A 16,592-nucleotide genomic window follows, 5' to 3' on the forward strand; every position below is an offset into this window, starting at 1 on the left:
ATTGTTTGTTTTGTCTGACAGTCTAAAACTATATTAAATATACAATCACAGAAGACAAAGAACTTTCAACTTAAAAATGTACCGATTATTAAAACTGCTGTCAACTTCTGTCAGTGGACTAATAGATGAATCCAACAATAATTTATTTTAATATCATTAAAGATCTTCCAAATCTGGGTCAGACAAAACAAGAGATGTGTTAGTTTCTCAATAATAGGAATGTTTCACTACATTCAGACATTTTCTAGATCAAACAATGAATCGATCATCAATCAATCATTTAGTCTGTAGAATTTCAGAAAACAGGCAGAAAAATACCCGTCACAGGTAACCAGAGCCCGTTGAGATGCCTTAAAACGACTTGTTTTGTCGGACAGACAAAAATAAAACATGACTTACTTCACTCTTTCTTTTAGAGCGTGTGTCCGATGTCCTGTCGTCTAAATTTGCCAGGATGAAAGCCGAACCCCTCACTGCTCTGAAGGCTCTCAGCAACTGAATCAACAGTAACGCGCCCGACTGCCATCTGACGGAGCTTGTCCTCATTAGAGAAGCCCCTAAAAAAACCAGGTCTAATTAAGCATGAGGACACGTGTAGGCGACCCTCTCTCACAGCAATGAAAAGCCTTGTGAATCACTAACGAGGACAGAAACTCTTGTACCGCTATGTCTGCATCAAAACTTGCCGCCTCACGGTAGCATGCCTCCGCCAAACAGACAAGCTGCAGTTTACGTCCATGTCTGTCTCAAATGAAATTGCTATAATTAGCATTTGAATTCTTAGTTATGGCCCAAAAAACGTGTTTTGTGAGGTCACGGTGACCTTTGACTACCACATTCTAATCACTTCATCCTCGAGTCCGGGATGAATTTGTGCCAAATTTTGAAGGGATTCCCTCCAGGAGGTTCTGAGATGACATGTTCACGAGAATGAGACTCGGACATAGTGGATCTACTGCAAGGCATTCAAAAAATAATTATGCAGGAGGGTTGAAATTAACTCTACTAACCTAATTCTGCAGTTTTGTTTTTGCTTGTGCCGAAAAAGTGTCTGAAATGCAAATCGGTAAGACGTAATTAACAACTCTGCCTCTTTTACATGAATGAGTCAAATAGGAAACCAAAGAGTTAACTGAGCCAGATGGTCTTCCAATTTCACCAATGTTAACCCAAAGAGAGCCAGAAGTAAACATGCTTTGTGATACAGGGCACCTTCATCACTGGCTTTGGATGCAGGACTGTCATCTATCAATATCATCTACTGTCCTTTCCAGGGAGAAGACGGGCACAGCTGTTGTACCAAGTGAGTCAAGTGTACCCATCTTGCCTCTAAGCAGCCCAGAGCTCCAAAGTCTCATTTTTCACAATGACAGAGTGAAGTCAACAAGGTGTCGGTCCGCCAAACCTGAAAGCATGAATCTTAGTTTTTGGAATCATACACCTCAGGCTGTCGTGTCCTCTGTCAGGATTTCCCCAGGGCCTGAACTTTGGATAGAATGTCAGAAATGTACAGTACCTGCATGTGGAGCTCAGCTGAACATACTGTAACCTGAGAAAATCTCTCATCCAGAGAGTCGTCTGGAATGGAAAGAACAGGAGGGAAAATTATAAGATTGAAAGAGGAGGAAAAAGGGGAATTTGAGTCTGGCTGACAATACGTATGCACACGACCTCTCCAAAATCAACAACCCTGATGCGCTCCTCCTCCTCCTCCTCCTCCTCCTCCTCCTCCTCCTCCTCCTCCTCCTCCTCCTCCTCCTCCTCCTCCTCCTCCTCCTCCTCCTCCTCCTCCTCCTCCTCCTCCTCCTCCTCCTCCTCCTCCTCCTCCTCCTCCTCCTCCTCCTCCTCCTCCTCCTCCTCCTCCTCCTCCTCCTCCTCCTCCTCCTCCTCCTCCTCAAGTAATACGGTAGTTTGACATTTTTTTGGAAATAAACTTACTTGCTTTCTTGCTGAGAGTTAAGGTCTTAACACAACCAGGGGATTTTTTTCCATGTGATTAATTGGCATGTCAATATATTCTTTTGAACTGCTGTTTTTGTCATGAGAACCTTCACACACACACAACTTGAATATTATACGGAGCCTTTTCGGAGCAAGGTTGATTTTTCTGAGCTTTCCAACGCGAATAAAGGCATCAACCCATGAAGCCGCGTGGAACGGGTTGAGTTGCGCCTACATTCATGAAACAACAACACGGAGGCTCCACAATCCAAACCAAGACAGCAAACTTTATTACTCCTTTTAACCTTAACAAAGGTAGCGCAGACCTATTCCACGTCTTCCGGTCTTACTTTTCACAAAAAAAGCCCTGGACGGATAATATTCGCAAAAAGCCAACCTTATGGTGACACTAGAGGAAAAATCAGAGTCACAGGGATTCATCCTCTGGGGACCACAAATATCTGTACAAAATTTCATGACAATCCATCCAAAAGTTGTCGAGATATTTCAGTCTGGACTGAAGCAGACTAAACATGAGCAAGGCTAAAAAAGAAAAAATATTCGAAGACATTCGGATGACATAATCGTTCAAACCTCTGGACAATATTCCTCGCCAAAAGTAAATGTACTAGCAGCTCTTTCACAATTCACTCCCTCGTGCAAACCTACAGTGGATACTGGCTGCCAAAGCCTGACTCCTGACCCCGCAGTGACCCGACCCCTGGGGAGCGAGCAGCTGCCCTCAGCTCCCCCCCGTCTGATCAAACTCCAGGCTCAGGCAGCTCAGAGAAGTGGCTTTGCATGCCAACACAGACAAACCTGAGCATGTCTCACCCCTTTTGCTTCAGAATAACGTGTCAGAGAGAGAGACAGCGAGAGAGCGACAGAGAGAGCTGCTGACCAAGAGCAACAGCTGAAGTTGTCTTTCCCGCTCTTTTTAAATCCAGCCAGTTCACATTCAGATCCACCAAGGCCACATACAGACAGTTCTTGTTGTACTGCACTCGAGTACAAATTTGAGGTATTTGTACTTTTCTTGAATATTTTCTTCTCATGCCCCTTTATACATCTACTCCTCGACATTTCAGAGGGAAATATTGGTATTTCCACACAAAACACAGAAAGAGCTGATAATAGAAGACGTTTTGTTTTAAATTAAAACTACCCAACAGTAAATACAAGTACAGCTGAAACTATTAACATTAATAGGGTGACAGGAAATTAATAAGCAACCTTTTTGAGTAATGTTTCATTCAAAAACATTTCATGGTTCCAGATGTGAAGATTTGCTGCTTTTTCTATTAGTTATTTTAACTATTTCGAGGTTTTGTTGGTTGGACAAAACAAACAAATATGAAGGAGTCACTTAATCATAATATTAATTCATAATGAAAATAATAATTGTTGGGGTTTTCTACAAAAGTGTTTTTAAAAATGAGCTCCATTTCAACCAACTATAACAGTAGAATCCTGCTTTTACATTAATACAAGACTAACACTAAACTAATGATGTAATATTTAATAGTATGGCTTCATACACCATAGAAATACCATTCATTACTTTCCATCAGTTCAAACACATTATAAATGGATATTCTTTTCTTCTCTCTAACGCGCAAAACAAACCGAAACTGTGGGCTTGTTGAACCACGAATAAATACACATGTCAACGTGAGCTACAACATGATAAAAGGCTCTTTGCCACTGAAGTCATCCACTGAGATTTTTTTTCAAATGTCTAAAAGAAGGAGAATAGTTTCCATTTATAACTCGTCTGGCTCTGGGATTTTGTGCAGCAGACAAATGGCAAAACATCTGGATTATCTAATTTTAGCATCTGCTCAGACAGATTGATTTGAGGGTACACGACCCAAGTAAAGTCGGAGTTATTAACTGAATGTTAAAGCAGAATTGCACATGCTTGAACTCCACAATTAGAAACCAGTAATGTGGCAGGAAGTTTCTCCTGCTACGTCGAAGTTGGAACCGTGACGGTTTTCTTTCGTGTCTCAGCCTTTCCACGAATATTTCAAAGCTTTGAGTACGGATCAGCTGTGGAACAGACGTCTTCTGCACAATATCGCCTTTCTTTCTGTAGTCAGGCAGCTGGATGTATCTCAACACTGAAGACAGTCATAGGAAAGAGCCAAAGTGTCTAAAAGCAACACATCCCACACACAACTGAAAACTGTGTACCTTCCCCTGTTGCCTTTATAACAAGCATCTTTTCAGAGCATTTTGAGCTGTTTAGATTATCACTGTATTGTTCGTTGCTGAGGGATTTGTTTGGTGGTACATCCTGGCATCAGTCAAACAGCAAAATGTTGTCTATCCCTGTTTGGATAAGTTGAATTTTCTTAAATAATGCTGAAGAATTTTAGAGGTTAGTTTAATAAATACCAATTGTTTGCCAGTTTAAACTTCTCAAATTTGAGTAGCTGATTTTCTCTGTTTCATATCATTGTAAACTGAATATTTTATGGTTTTGGAGTGTAAGTTGGACAAAACAAGATGTTTTAAAATCACATTAAAAAGTTCCAGCCCTATTCTTAAAACAAACCTCTATCATTGGGAGTTACGATGAGACTTTGAAGCACCTTTTATGACTCTTTTTTGAAGTATTGACAAAAGTATTTCTCCTTGCAGGGCTTTAACTTCCACCATGAACCCTGTCAGCTGTAGGAGGATTAGCAAGTCAAACAACCTGGCATCTGACTGTAGACGGTGACTGCATGTCCTCTCCTAAGACTGTGAATTTAATACTGCATTGAAGGATACAAATGTTTAGTAGTTTGTGTACTTTAGCAGTTTTCTACACAACTATTCATGTTCCTAACAGCCTCTGGGGTGCTTTGTGGTTAGAGCTCCATTAGCTGCTAATACATCAACAATCTGTACTGAACACGACAACCCCAGATACATGAGATTATACAGATCAGTTAAGTGATGACGCTCAGTCCAGACAACGAGATAAATCTGTGTATAATAAGAACAATATCGTCTGAGAACACAGACGTTTATATAAATGCAACCGTCAATTTCAGCGTACGGTATTTACAGTGACTTTGGCAGCAGCCGTGTTGCTCCCCTCCTGAACTTCCTGCTGTCAGCAAAGTTCTTGGAAGCTGAACTGGAATGCATAAAAAGAGACAATGAACGGGAATGCGGCCAGCCGAGTCCTGCGCAGCCTTGAGCTGTTGTCGGGTCAGCGTAGGGCTGCACGATTATGGCCAAAATCATAATCACGATTATTTTGATCACGATTATTCATTCATTTTAGGGACAACATCTATTTCTTGCACGTTTAAATGAACAAGAACACTGCTTCCACTGCCATTGTTGTGCTACATTCTGGCTAATGTGCAACTTTTTGCATCAGACTGGTCCTGATCACAGTGCCGTAGAAGGAAAATATGAATAAAATAGTATCAACACTTTTTACCCAAAATGAAATCAACAGAGCACTGCTTTCACTTCCATGTTGTGCTACAGTCCAGCTAATGTACACATCTCTGCATCAAAATAAAATGTATACGGTTCTGATCACCTGAAGCAAAATACAAATAAAATGTTTCCCCAAAATAAAGGGCAAACTAAAAATAAATATGTCTGTTGCTCACAGTATTTATTGGACACACGTCTTTGGCCAAATGAAATTGCAGCCGTTATTTCAGCGTGTCTTTGGGAGGTGGATGGAGACGCTGTCGCGCTATGCAGGGTCGCTGTTATGGTTTTGGGTTGACGTTGGACATGGACGGAGATTCAGTGATGTAACGCTAGCTTGCCTTAATGCATTCATCGTTTGTGGTGATTTTTCAGGTGGTTGAACAAGTTAGTTGTATTGCTATGCGGCGCAGACATAACTCGAACGCACTCTGTGCATGTGATTTGTTCTTGGTTAACATCACTTGCCCTAAATCCAAAACACTTCCAGACAACGGATGATGATCCTTTTCGAGGGGCTAGCTCCTCGCCTTCTGCTCCTGACATTTGATTTACCTTTCACACGACACCCGTGACCGTCTGCTCTGTTGTCTGTCTCTCTACTCTTCTACTCGACTGCAGACAGATACTTCTTTCTTTGATACTGCCGCTGCTCTTCTTGCATGACACCTCCCAACTCGTTCTCCCCCTGGTGGTCGGCTGACTGTTAGTTGAGGAAGAGCTTGATTTGATATGTAACAGAGCACGCATTTTAAAACATCAATATCGCAGACGATCGTGCTCATTTAATCGTGGCAGCCAAAATCGTGATCGCGATTAAAATTCGATTAATTGTGCAGCCCTAGGTCAGCGGTGACGTCATTCTGGAAAACGCATAAACAACAACTCCCTCTTTGATATCAACACAGGAAGAAACAACAATCCTGCTTTCACACTCACTTATTTAATGGATCAAACATCTGTGTGAACATAAACCACTGCTGGTGTGATGCAACAGTCTGGAACTAGACTTGACCAAAGATCACATTGTTGTTTTGTTTTTTCTAATATACCACATGATCTCTCTGCTCTTCTTGAGCAAGAACCTGTAAGCTGCCTAAGGGCCGTACAGAAAGGATTTACATTTAAAGTACTGAAACAATTAGCTGGCTATTTAATTACTCAATCAACAAAAGATTAACTGATGCCAATTTTAACACGAGCTCAATCATCAATGTAATTTAGCGACAATTCAGCCGATTGTTGTCGAGGCATTTCACTAAAAAACAAAAAGCAAACCTCCTTGTGTTGCTAAATGAAACGTCAGGGGATTAGGAGGAAGTCGGTATCATCCTCTGGAGAACATGAATGTCTGTGTAAGATGTTTGCATCCAATACTTGTTGAGATGCAATGACTTAGCTTCCTGTCTTGTTTTCGGTTTGAACATCGAAGCAATCCAGACTGAGGGGGCCTCCGGTTACAAAAGTCTTATCGCGGATTGTTATATTTGGCACGCAGCACAGAGAAGGCCTTTAACATCGGCTGGATTTGGGCTTTTTTCACAAACCAGCTGGGTGTTTCCCCTATGCACAATGCAATGCCAACTCCATCCATCCCCCATCAGCTATGGTGGCAGTTGGGGGGGGGGGGGGGGGGGGGGGGGGTCGTGCAATTAGGCCAGCACAGCCCAAGGGGTAATGACACTTCAGACAGGGAGCCAACAAAGATGGTCATTTAGAGATAATGTGACATGGATTAACCCTTTCAGCACAGCAAAAGTGGCATTTACACCACTCCCCACCGTTAACAACTGAATTGGTGTGGTCTGCGAGTGATTCCTGTGCACCATCTCAGGTGGGAGCCTTCCCGGCAACGGACTTGAATGGACGGTCTCAAATCGTGTGTGTTTATTATTACATAGGATGCAAGAGGATGTGTTCGACGTCACACCAGTGTTGTAGGAGTTGGGTGGGGGAGAGGGACGCCGCTGATCGGCGGGAGAAAGGTCAGGATATGAGAGGTCTCGGCTGGCGGCGCAGGTTTATGTTAACTCAGGGTGATCCGAGATGACGGCAACACACAAATATGTCAATGAAGATATTTGGGACGTATGAGAGAACGCACACACACACACACACACACACACAGGATCCAGAAGAGGCCTGGGCTGTGAGAAGCAGCCTGGACAATGTTCCATTGAAAGGAGGAAGACAATAAAGCCTACAGACGTGAAGCTCCTCACGGCCTTTTTCTGGGCAGCACACCAGACTGTCGGGGTAAAAAAGCGGCAAGCAGAATAGAGCGCCACTCACAGTGAGCCAGTCAGTGTAACACCCTGACATTTTGGTGAAATAGCAGAAATCCCTCTGTGAAAATCCCTACACAGGCGCGATGTGGTGGGGCTGAGCCGGGAGCCTTCCCAGCATTTTTGTGGGCTAAACATGCAGCTTGGCTTGCACTAGAAAGGCATACCAGACGTGTGAAGCATTCAGCTCTTTCCTATCTGGAAGCTTGAGAGATGGTTTGCTTGTCGGTACAACAGCTCAGGCGGCTTCCATGTGAATTACGCCGATATCACTTTCACTCGGAACAGGCGCGAAACAAGAACGCTTCCAAGTGCTGTTTTATACTTGATCCCAAAATTAAAACAACTGCCTTGGAGACGCAGCCCAGACAGCCGATTCATGGTTTAGATTAGCACGTGGAGCTGGTGCTTGGTCGTACATCGTGCGAACGTCACAGTGTCAGTTTCAGCTGACTGAAAGACAAGTCAAAGTGAAGAGGAGAGGTGTCACTTCCGTCGGGGTTTCCCCAGGTGTTTCCTTTGATCTGAAGTCAGCAACCCGGCCCTGACGTCACCCTCGGGCTCTTTTCCGTTGACCTGCGAACCCCTTCCCATCAGTCCATGGACCTGAATGTTGATGTGGCTCCTGTGTCAACCAGTAGAGAGCTAAGCGGACCCTGACACTTTCAGCAAGGAAGCACAACAAGCCAGGGAGGACACTGGGAAAACAGGGACCACAAAGCCTGAAGCTTTTGTTGCTCAACCTGAGATGGGACCTTTAAACGTGGATAGAAGTGAGGAAGACAATAACAGCCATTCTTTGCCAATCTTCCTTGGTCAATCCACAAACTTTGTGATGACACTTGATTGTCCAAAAAACAATGGCAGAGCTTAGAGAACCGAAGCATGGAACAGCTGGCTGCTCTTTAGTTATCAATGCCGAAACATGGCACTGAAAATGACTCTGGAGAATTACAGCTGCAGTTATGCCGGACTCGAGTGAGAAAAGAAAAGAGCAGGATTATAATTTTGTGAGAGAAAAAAATTAAGCAGTCAGGGCTCATTGGTCATTTCGCCCAAAAACCACACTCTCCAGGGAGAACCACAACAAACAGACAGTGAGACAACAATGAGAACAACTTTGATGACTCAGAACCATCAAATGCTTTGAATTTGTGCTTGAAAAGTGACCCCAAATGATTAATGTGCACCGGTGGGCCGTCATTGAAGTTTCAATAACGCTGTTCATGGGATTTATGTTGTGACTCAGATCTGGCTGTCATAACTGCGAGAGTCAGCAACCTCCTCGCACACATCGTCTCCCCCGGGTTTTGCCCTTTACTTTGAACCTGCTTTTAAAATTTCAGCAGACTGACGCATTTCCTGGCCTGTCCCTAGACCCGGTTCTGGCCCAGCCACGACCAGGAGTCTGCCCCCGCACACAGAGGAAGGCAAAGGAGGACTGGAAAGGGGAAGAGAGTGTATGAGGCAGGGAGTGAGAGGGATGGAACAAATCAAAAACAGATGCTTGTACACGTGTGATTCAGCATTTCAAAAACGGAGTAGAGACGGAGCTACGGGTGCTTGTGGAGACCGATGATTTTTCCTATTATATCTGCTTCACTGTCACTATTTATGTTGGCCGTAGAGTCATTTTTATATGACCTCAGGTGACCACAAACACACAATTGTATCGTTAAAATCCTGACTTTTATCCCATTTGCTGACCCATGGGGTGATCGACATGTAGCGCGGGGTGATGTTGAAACACCTGGACACTTTCCCCGCTCGAGATCAAAAATAACTTTTTTTCCTGTTTTTTCCTTGTGCAATCTTATTTATCAAGAGTGAAAGTGGTAAGAAAGATCATACTGTCCGCTGTCTGTGAGTCTGCTGATAAATGACGCACAGCCATGACCAAAGAGCCAAACCCAGCCGCCGTCTCACTGAGAGGACACTTCACCTCACATGCTGCTTTTGACTGGAGGGCAAATCTCCTCCAGCACAGCCTTAGAAACACAGCTGAGCGACGGACCACGAGTCGCAGCCGCTATGTGCTGAGGAAATTGGGTATTTTTCCAATTAGTGTTCTATGTTGAATGCAAAACGCGGGCGGTGTGATAGATTCCAGGCCGAACACGCTGCTACCCTAATGAGAAAACCTGATGCAGATTAATCAGATTTCTAAAGCATGCGCGTCTGCGTAATGTTTCTAGGTCACACGCTCATGAAGGAGTGCATTTCAAACAAACCACGCTCTCAAAGCAGTTGAAGCAACATTTCTTTTGGAAATGTGTCTTGAATTTCTGTCCGTTAAATGTGTTTGTGCAGTCTGTGTTGAATTGTCCAAAACAGCCAATTTACCAGATGTACAGACCTAAGGTGTAAAAGTTAAGCTGCCTTTGTGTTTGTCTTCAGCTGAGCCTCTGACTGAACTCAAACCCTGGTTGTTTCTGTTATTCTCTGTCTCCTTTTTCCTCTTTGTTTGTGTAAGAAGCAGATTCATAAAACCCCAGGATAAAACTGAATGTTTGGCTCAAGCTGAAACACTTGGAAGCGCCTCTGCAGCTCATCAGGTCTTTGAATTGACATTTATGCAACTGCACTGCTTCTAAAATTCCCTTTTGGGTTCTGTCAGGTTACAGCCAGCGTTCCGTTAGCTTAGCTGAGCATAAAGACTGGAAACAGCAGCTCTGTACAACTGTAGCCTATTTAGGAACATCTGTAGCTTCATATTTAACTGACAGGTGTGAGAGTGGATCTATCATCTTATCTAAACCTCCACCAGAGAGCGAATGAGCATATTTCCCAAAACCATTTGTGATGTACAGAGAAAGAACAAAGCTACTTCTGTATTACGCAAGTCTTTCCGGTACATCGGACAGCTCTACTTTATTGTATGGATAATCTACCAGGAACATTCGTCAGACTGTTTATATTAAGAATCACAGTCCACTTCACGTAACCGTCAGCCCACCATGGAGTCACGTTGCAGCTGAGGCTTAACTCCCTCCGTTCGGGGTCAGAAAGTGTTGAAGGTGCACAGATATTAATCCAAATATGAGGTATGCCTGCAACCTGTAGCTATGCTCTAATACACACATTTCCAGCATGTCAGTTGTGTTTCTAGATGTTCCCGTCTTGATAAAAACACATGATCAGATTTGGCCAAATTGGAGCCTGACTCCTACTTATCAAGGGGAAAGTGGATTTGTACAGCCATACAGAATTGAGATCAGATGTTTGGTCCCTATTACCATAATGCAATCTGCCAGGGAAAACAAAAGAAATCAGCGTTAAAAATCTGCTCAGTGTGTGTGTGTGTGTGTGCGTGTGCGCGTGTGTGCGTGTGTGATACTTCCCTCACTGGCCCAGCCCTTGTTTTCTAACTGCCCTGCCTCGCATTAGTCATTGCTGGTCTCATCCACCACGGTTTGTGTGATGGGAATACTAATGCCAAGTTACTACAACTCGTACATCATTTCGGGCTCAGGATGTTGCCATAGTGCTGATTCAATGTCTGCGGCGCAGCTTGCGCAACCTGTGGCAACACCGGATGGCCGATTTGAAAGAGAGAAAAAAATTGAGCTCTGGCCGTTAGATTTCATCGCACTTAATAAACCGTTCACACTCTTGCCGTGTTTGTGCGCCGACCGATCGAGGTCTTTTGTCACCTCTCAGGATGTGCGACAGAAGCAGATTAGCAGCCTTCGGCATGCAGCACCCTGCTTTCCGTGGCTCTTTGTGTGAGCAGTGTGTGAAACGTCTTGCTATTCATTGAAGATGAAATGAGAGGGACAGCCGGGGCTCATGCAGTGAACCCCCCTCCTTCAGTACAAAAGGCTCAGGGATGACATCATCCCAAAGCATCTCACCAGGGATTAATCTGCATTTACACAAATCAACCATTAACTTCCTGGATATACAGCATACATAGACACAGTATAATACATTATGCAGCACTGTATAAATTAATAAAAATGTCCATTACCTCATGTTCTGCTATCTCTACAGCATGAATACTTTTAAAAATTAAAACACTTTGTATAAGAGTTTCAAAAGTGAAGTGTCGACCAGTAGAAACGGAGTGACGCTTAATTTGACAAACTGGGATGCATCTCCTTATTTACGATGGAGTGCCCTCAATTTTCAGCATTTAAACAACAACAACAAAAAAGTGTCGATGGCATGTACAATCCCATAATGCAATCCGCCACGTTTGTGTAACCCTACACATGATAGTGATGACGAAAAGTAACAATGATTCTGTGTCGGAAGTTTCTGCTGCCAACTGGATGGTAAACTGCTAAGTTTCTAGAGTGGTGAGTGAGTGAAAAACGGGAATGATTTTTGCGTCTCTCTCTCTAGTTTTCACTCTGCCGTCATATGTGGCCATTTAGCGGTCGAGTCTCACAAACCGGTTCTGATCAAGCATTACACAACGACTGGACCTGGGAGCCTTCTCTGGAGGCTCTAGAACTAGAACGGTTTCATTTGTACAAAAAAAAACACATAAATTAGACCGAGCACATTCATCCCTGCAGACAAAGCCTAAACCCAGTGACCCACCATGCTTTGTCATTAGGATCCACTTCTGCCAGACCTTTATAACCGTTGAGCGGTCTCAATCCACCTCCTGAGGTCTAACCATAGACTGTTTGGGTCTAACCCTGAAGACTTGCGCATCTGTTGCACACTGCCCTTTGAGTTTATGTTTACTGCGAAGACATACACTCAGTTACCAGTTTATCAGGTCGGCTTACACCTGGCTCGAACTAATGCGATCTAACACAACAGGTTATATCGTTGGCTTTGCTGACAGGTGTTTCTATGGGTAGATTAAATAAATGATCTACAAACTAAACCCTCCAAAATGATCATGAAGTGGCATCAACGCCCCTCGTAAACATCATAAAGGTCATGAATGAGGATTTATTGCAGCACTGTTGCATTAGACTGCATTAGTTTGCGCTAGGTGTACCTAATAAACTGGCAACTGAGTGCATGTCCCTTCACACACTCTGGTAATCTATGTGCAGCCGCCCTACATGCTTTGGAGCGTGGTGAGCTCCCAGGCTCCAACTGGCAAAAGCCCTTCATCCGATCTCCTTTTAAAGAGACGAAAGCCTTCCCAGCTAATGGCGCAGCGCCTCCTCAGTGGGAGGGCAACACAACGCTGTGATTAAGAAATGATATTGCCTGATATGTATCATCCGTTTGCAGTCCTTCACCTCAGGATGACACCGGAATTGGACGTTAATCCTCCAGGTGTGACACCTTGCCGTCCACAGAGACTGCGTGGGCGGCGGCCCTTTAAGAAATGCCCACGGGGCTGCGTCACCGCGCCTCTTTCTCATTAAATCAAGCACACAGATGCAAATTTAAATAGCGGAATAAAATCACAAGCGTGGGGGGGGGGGGGGGAAGACGGCGGTGGAGTTAAATGAGTCTGATGCGGACATCATACGCAGAGGTCATTAAATCGAAGCCAAACAGGACACAGGCTTTATGGGCAACAGAACACTCATATTGATGGATGTGATGGAGACCAGCTGGAAATCAGTAATGCGTTTTTATTTTTCAACAACAATAATGCACTGAACTCGGTAGAAGTCTTCACTCCATGCTCTGCATTCCTTCATACCAGGAAACTCCTGGAATTTGACATAGACACCCCCCCCCCCCCTCCTCACCCTGTCATCTGACTTTGTGTCACAAATCCATCCATCCAGTCATTCTCTCACAGACGCTGGAGACTCACAAGCAGTGAGCGCCATAGGTCACTGGCCTTGGATTCCCAGCCTGTCGGGGCTCTCTGAACAGTGACTCAATGACAAACCCCATCACCATGAAGGCCTCGCCTCGGCTCTCCACCCCCCAGCTGTTCACAAGGGAGGAAGGATCATCTGGGCTGTCTGCCCCGGGCCATTCAGACCCAGAGAATAGAGTCTCTCAGCGGAAGCAAGAAGCTCTCCGGACAACAGTTATATTCTGCTGGAGGACTGCTCAGACACATGAACGGACCAGCAAGGCTGCTGAAAACCACGTGAAACCGTTGAAAAGGGTGTTCATGAAAAATCCTCTCAAGTTCAGCATAAATACTAAAAGGCATTCATGGCGGTTCAGGAGCTGTAATCACAACACGCACTAAAGCTAAAAGTAGTTGCTAAATGCCTGCGATAGCTATAAGCTATATAATGTGTTTTATAGTGCTCAAAGTTAGCCGATTTAAAAAGGCATACTTCACATGAACTACAGCCGAAGCAGTATGCGAGCGCGACCTCGAACTAACATGTCAGTGGGGAGTAAACAGCTCAAACGTTGCGTGTTGCCACTGTTGTGCCGGAGCAAATACAAACACACAAGTTCCTGCAGCCGTGTAATCATCACAGACCACGTTCTCAAAAACAGATGTGGAGAGCATCACTGGTTGCAAACTGACATCTGTCCGAGTCGTGGTGTCCATAGAGACAAAACACAGATAGAATTTGTTCAAGAGATCTTCGGCCCTGAACAGGACTTGGTTATTCATCATGTTGGCATGGAACTGGAACTGGGAACTGATTTCCGGCCTTTATTTTACACATGTGGGAAGCGCCATGTCATGCCAATCCTTACAGTGAAAAGCCTTCATTTTCCTGTACTCTGGGCGTGCTGCTTGCTTCCAGTCATCCACCTCCAGGGTTGTTACATAACGCAACATAGTGCTGCTTTTAGCTCCACAAAGGAAACCAATTGAATGCTCTCTGAAAAAACACAGTTACAGGCTTCAGTGGCTTCCAAGAACATGTGTTTACTTTGTCCCTTTTAGCATCTCTTCTAGTCAGTTAAACATCCTGAGAAGCAGATAAAACACTCTCAACATAAAGTGGAGGGAAAGCGCACAATGACTGAACAGAGAGCATCTCTCAAGATAGTGAGACAGGAGACATATTTTTCATTCCACACGCACAGCTCCAGTCAGATAAGAGGGAACTTTATCGACCCATTCATGAGAGACAAAAAAGAAACAGTGAGCTCTAAATGACTCTTTAGCATGCAGCTTGGAGCCTCCTGGCTTAAGCATGTGAAACAAGGAAGGAGAAGGTTAGTGCAAATACTCTTCACTCAGCGTTTCCTGACATGTGCCTCTCTCCGACCCAGATGGCCGTCATTAAGGTGCTGCGGCCAAGTCTGGAAGTCTTTGATTTATTTGGGAGCAGAGATTCTATCTCCGGGGAGCCCTCACACAAGTGCAGTGTTGGAAAGTATTTACTCAAATACTCTTAAGTGTCCTTTTTGGGGTATTTTATGCTACTTTGTACTTCTACTCCACTGCATTTCTGTAGAAAGTACTTTTGTCCACTAAGTTTATTTGACAGCTGTTGGTACTTTTCAGATAAAGATTTGATGTAAAAGATATTTGATGCATTGAGACTTTTTTTCAAGATTAAACCAGGCTCGTTACAATAAAACGATGTCTAATTGGGGTAGGGCTGGGCGATAACTCAGTATGATAATGTATCATCTTTCAATGGAATCACATTGTGATGAAATCATATGTAGAGATATCCTGATACACAAATACATCGTCCAAATTGATAATAACAAGCACAGACTAACTCAACTTTCTCAGAAAATCTGATTGTTTTGCACTTCAGTTCTTAATTAAATTAGAAAATACTCAGTACTTTCATTCATGAGTCAGACAAGTTGTGAGGTGAATTTCTTTGCCTTTTTGTGACATTTTATAGACCTGACAAGTAACTGATGAATCAATAATGAAAGAGAAATAATTACGTAGTTGCAGCTCCACTTTGAACTGCATCCCTTTGAGCAGGAGCTCATCTTTCTAAGGGAAACCAATACAGATAACCATCTCCACCCATTACCTTTGATTATTCTGGATTATGTTTTTTGATTACAGTGTTCTCCTGGACACCATTTGAACGGTCAAGTGGATGATATTTTTTTTTAAAGAGAAGAAGCAATGAAAAATGAACCAACAGACAAGACTTTGATCTCCCACTCTGCCCATGTGACAACTCATAAGGCTGCATTGCTCATCCTCATGCCTACTGTAACAGATGACTGACATGCAGGCTGAAATTACTCACAAATCTGACCGATGTCCCAGAACTGTAGACTAATCAGAAAATAAAAGACACCATTTATCGGACAAAGATATTCAAATCCCACTGAGATTGAAGTCCAACAAGCAACACATAAGAGAAGACACATAGGAAAAGATAGCATGCGATGTCTGGGATAAATAATGTGAATTAACCCGCACAGAAATACCAGAAACCCGTAACAAAGTATTGCATGCGAATACATTGTTGCGTTCAGCAATTAAAACGAACAAATGTAGTGTTCAGAGGTGTCCAGGCTCTTACCTAAACCGGGGTGAATCTTTAATACATTCTTCAAAATCCACCGTCATTTTGGGCTGGAGAGTTAACTTTTAACGCGGTTAAAATAGGGATTTCATGTCCCGGGTGTAGAGCAAAGGTTTAGAGAGCGGTGTAAGTATCCGTTCCTCCCGCCGTGTCCTGCTCCTGCAGCGGTTCAGTCTCTCACTCAGTCCCGCTCTGAGGACCCGGAGCTGCCTCAGTCAGTCCTGGACCCTATGCTGCCTTCACGTACTCCTGCTAAACTCGGATTTTAATTATGCGACGTGCTACGGCGAAGTTGAAGCCGTTAACATGACCTAAGGAGGTAACATTTACTCCTGTATTGTACTTAAGTAAAATTTGGAGGTACTTCTACTTTACACTGAATATTTTAACTCAAATTTCAGAGTGAACTATTGCACTTTTTACTCCCCCACATTTATTGATCAGCCGGTTGTGGAAGAAGTAATCAGTAGCCTAGTAAACAATATCAATGTATAAATAAAGTCAAAACCATAAGCATCAATATTTATACCCTAAAAATAAAAGTACTCATTATGCAGAATGCCAT

At 43.7% G+C, this 16,592-nt stretch overlaps 1 protein-coding gene across 1 annotated transcript in view; it reads right to left on the bottom strand.

The window, feature by feature from the left end:
- LOC306781123 (arf-GAP with coiled-coil, ANK repeat and PH domain-containing protein 3-like) overlaps positions 1-16,202 on the bottom strand; it is a 55,054-nt gene extending 38,852 nt beyond the window's left edge. The window contains exon 1 of the mRNA XM_079273818.1: positions 16,025-16,202. Within this exon, the coding sequence (XP_079129944.1) occupies positions 16,025-16,071 (47 nt within the window). The 5' untranslated portion in view covers positions 16,072-16,202. The remainder of the gene's footprint in view (positions 1-16,024) is intronic.
- Positions 16,203-16,592: the final 390 nt, after the last annotated feature.

Source organism: Melanostigma gelatinosum, assembly GCF_949748355.1.
Source record: "Melanostigma gelatinosum genome assembly, chromosome: 8".
Lineage (NCBI taxonomy): Eukaryota > Metazoa > Chordata > Actinopteri > Perciformes > Zoarcidae > Melanostigma > Melanostigma gelatinosum.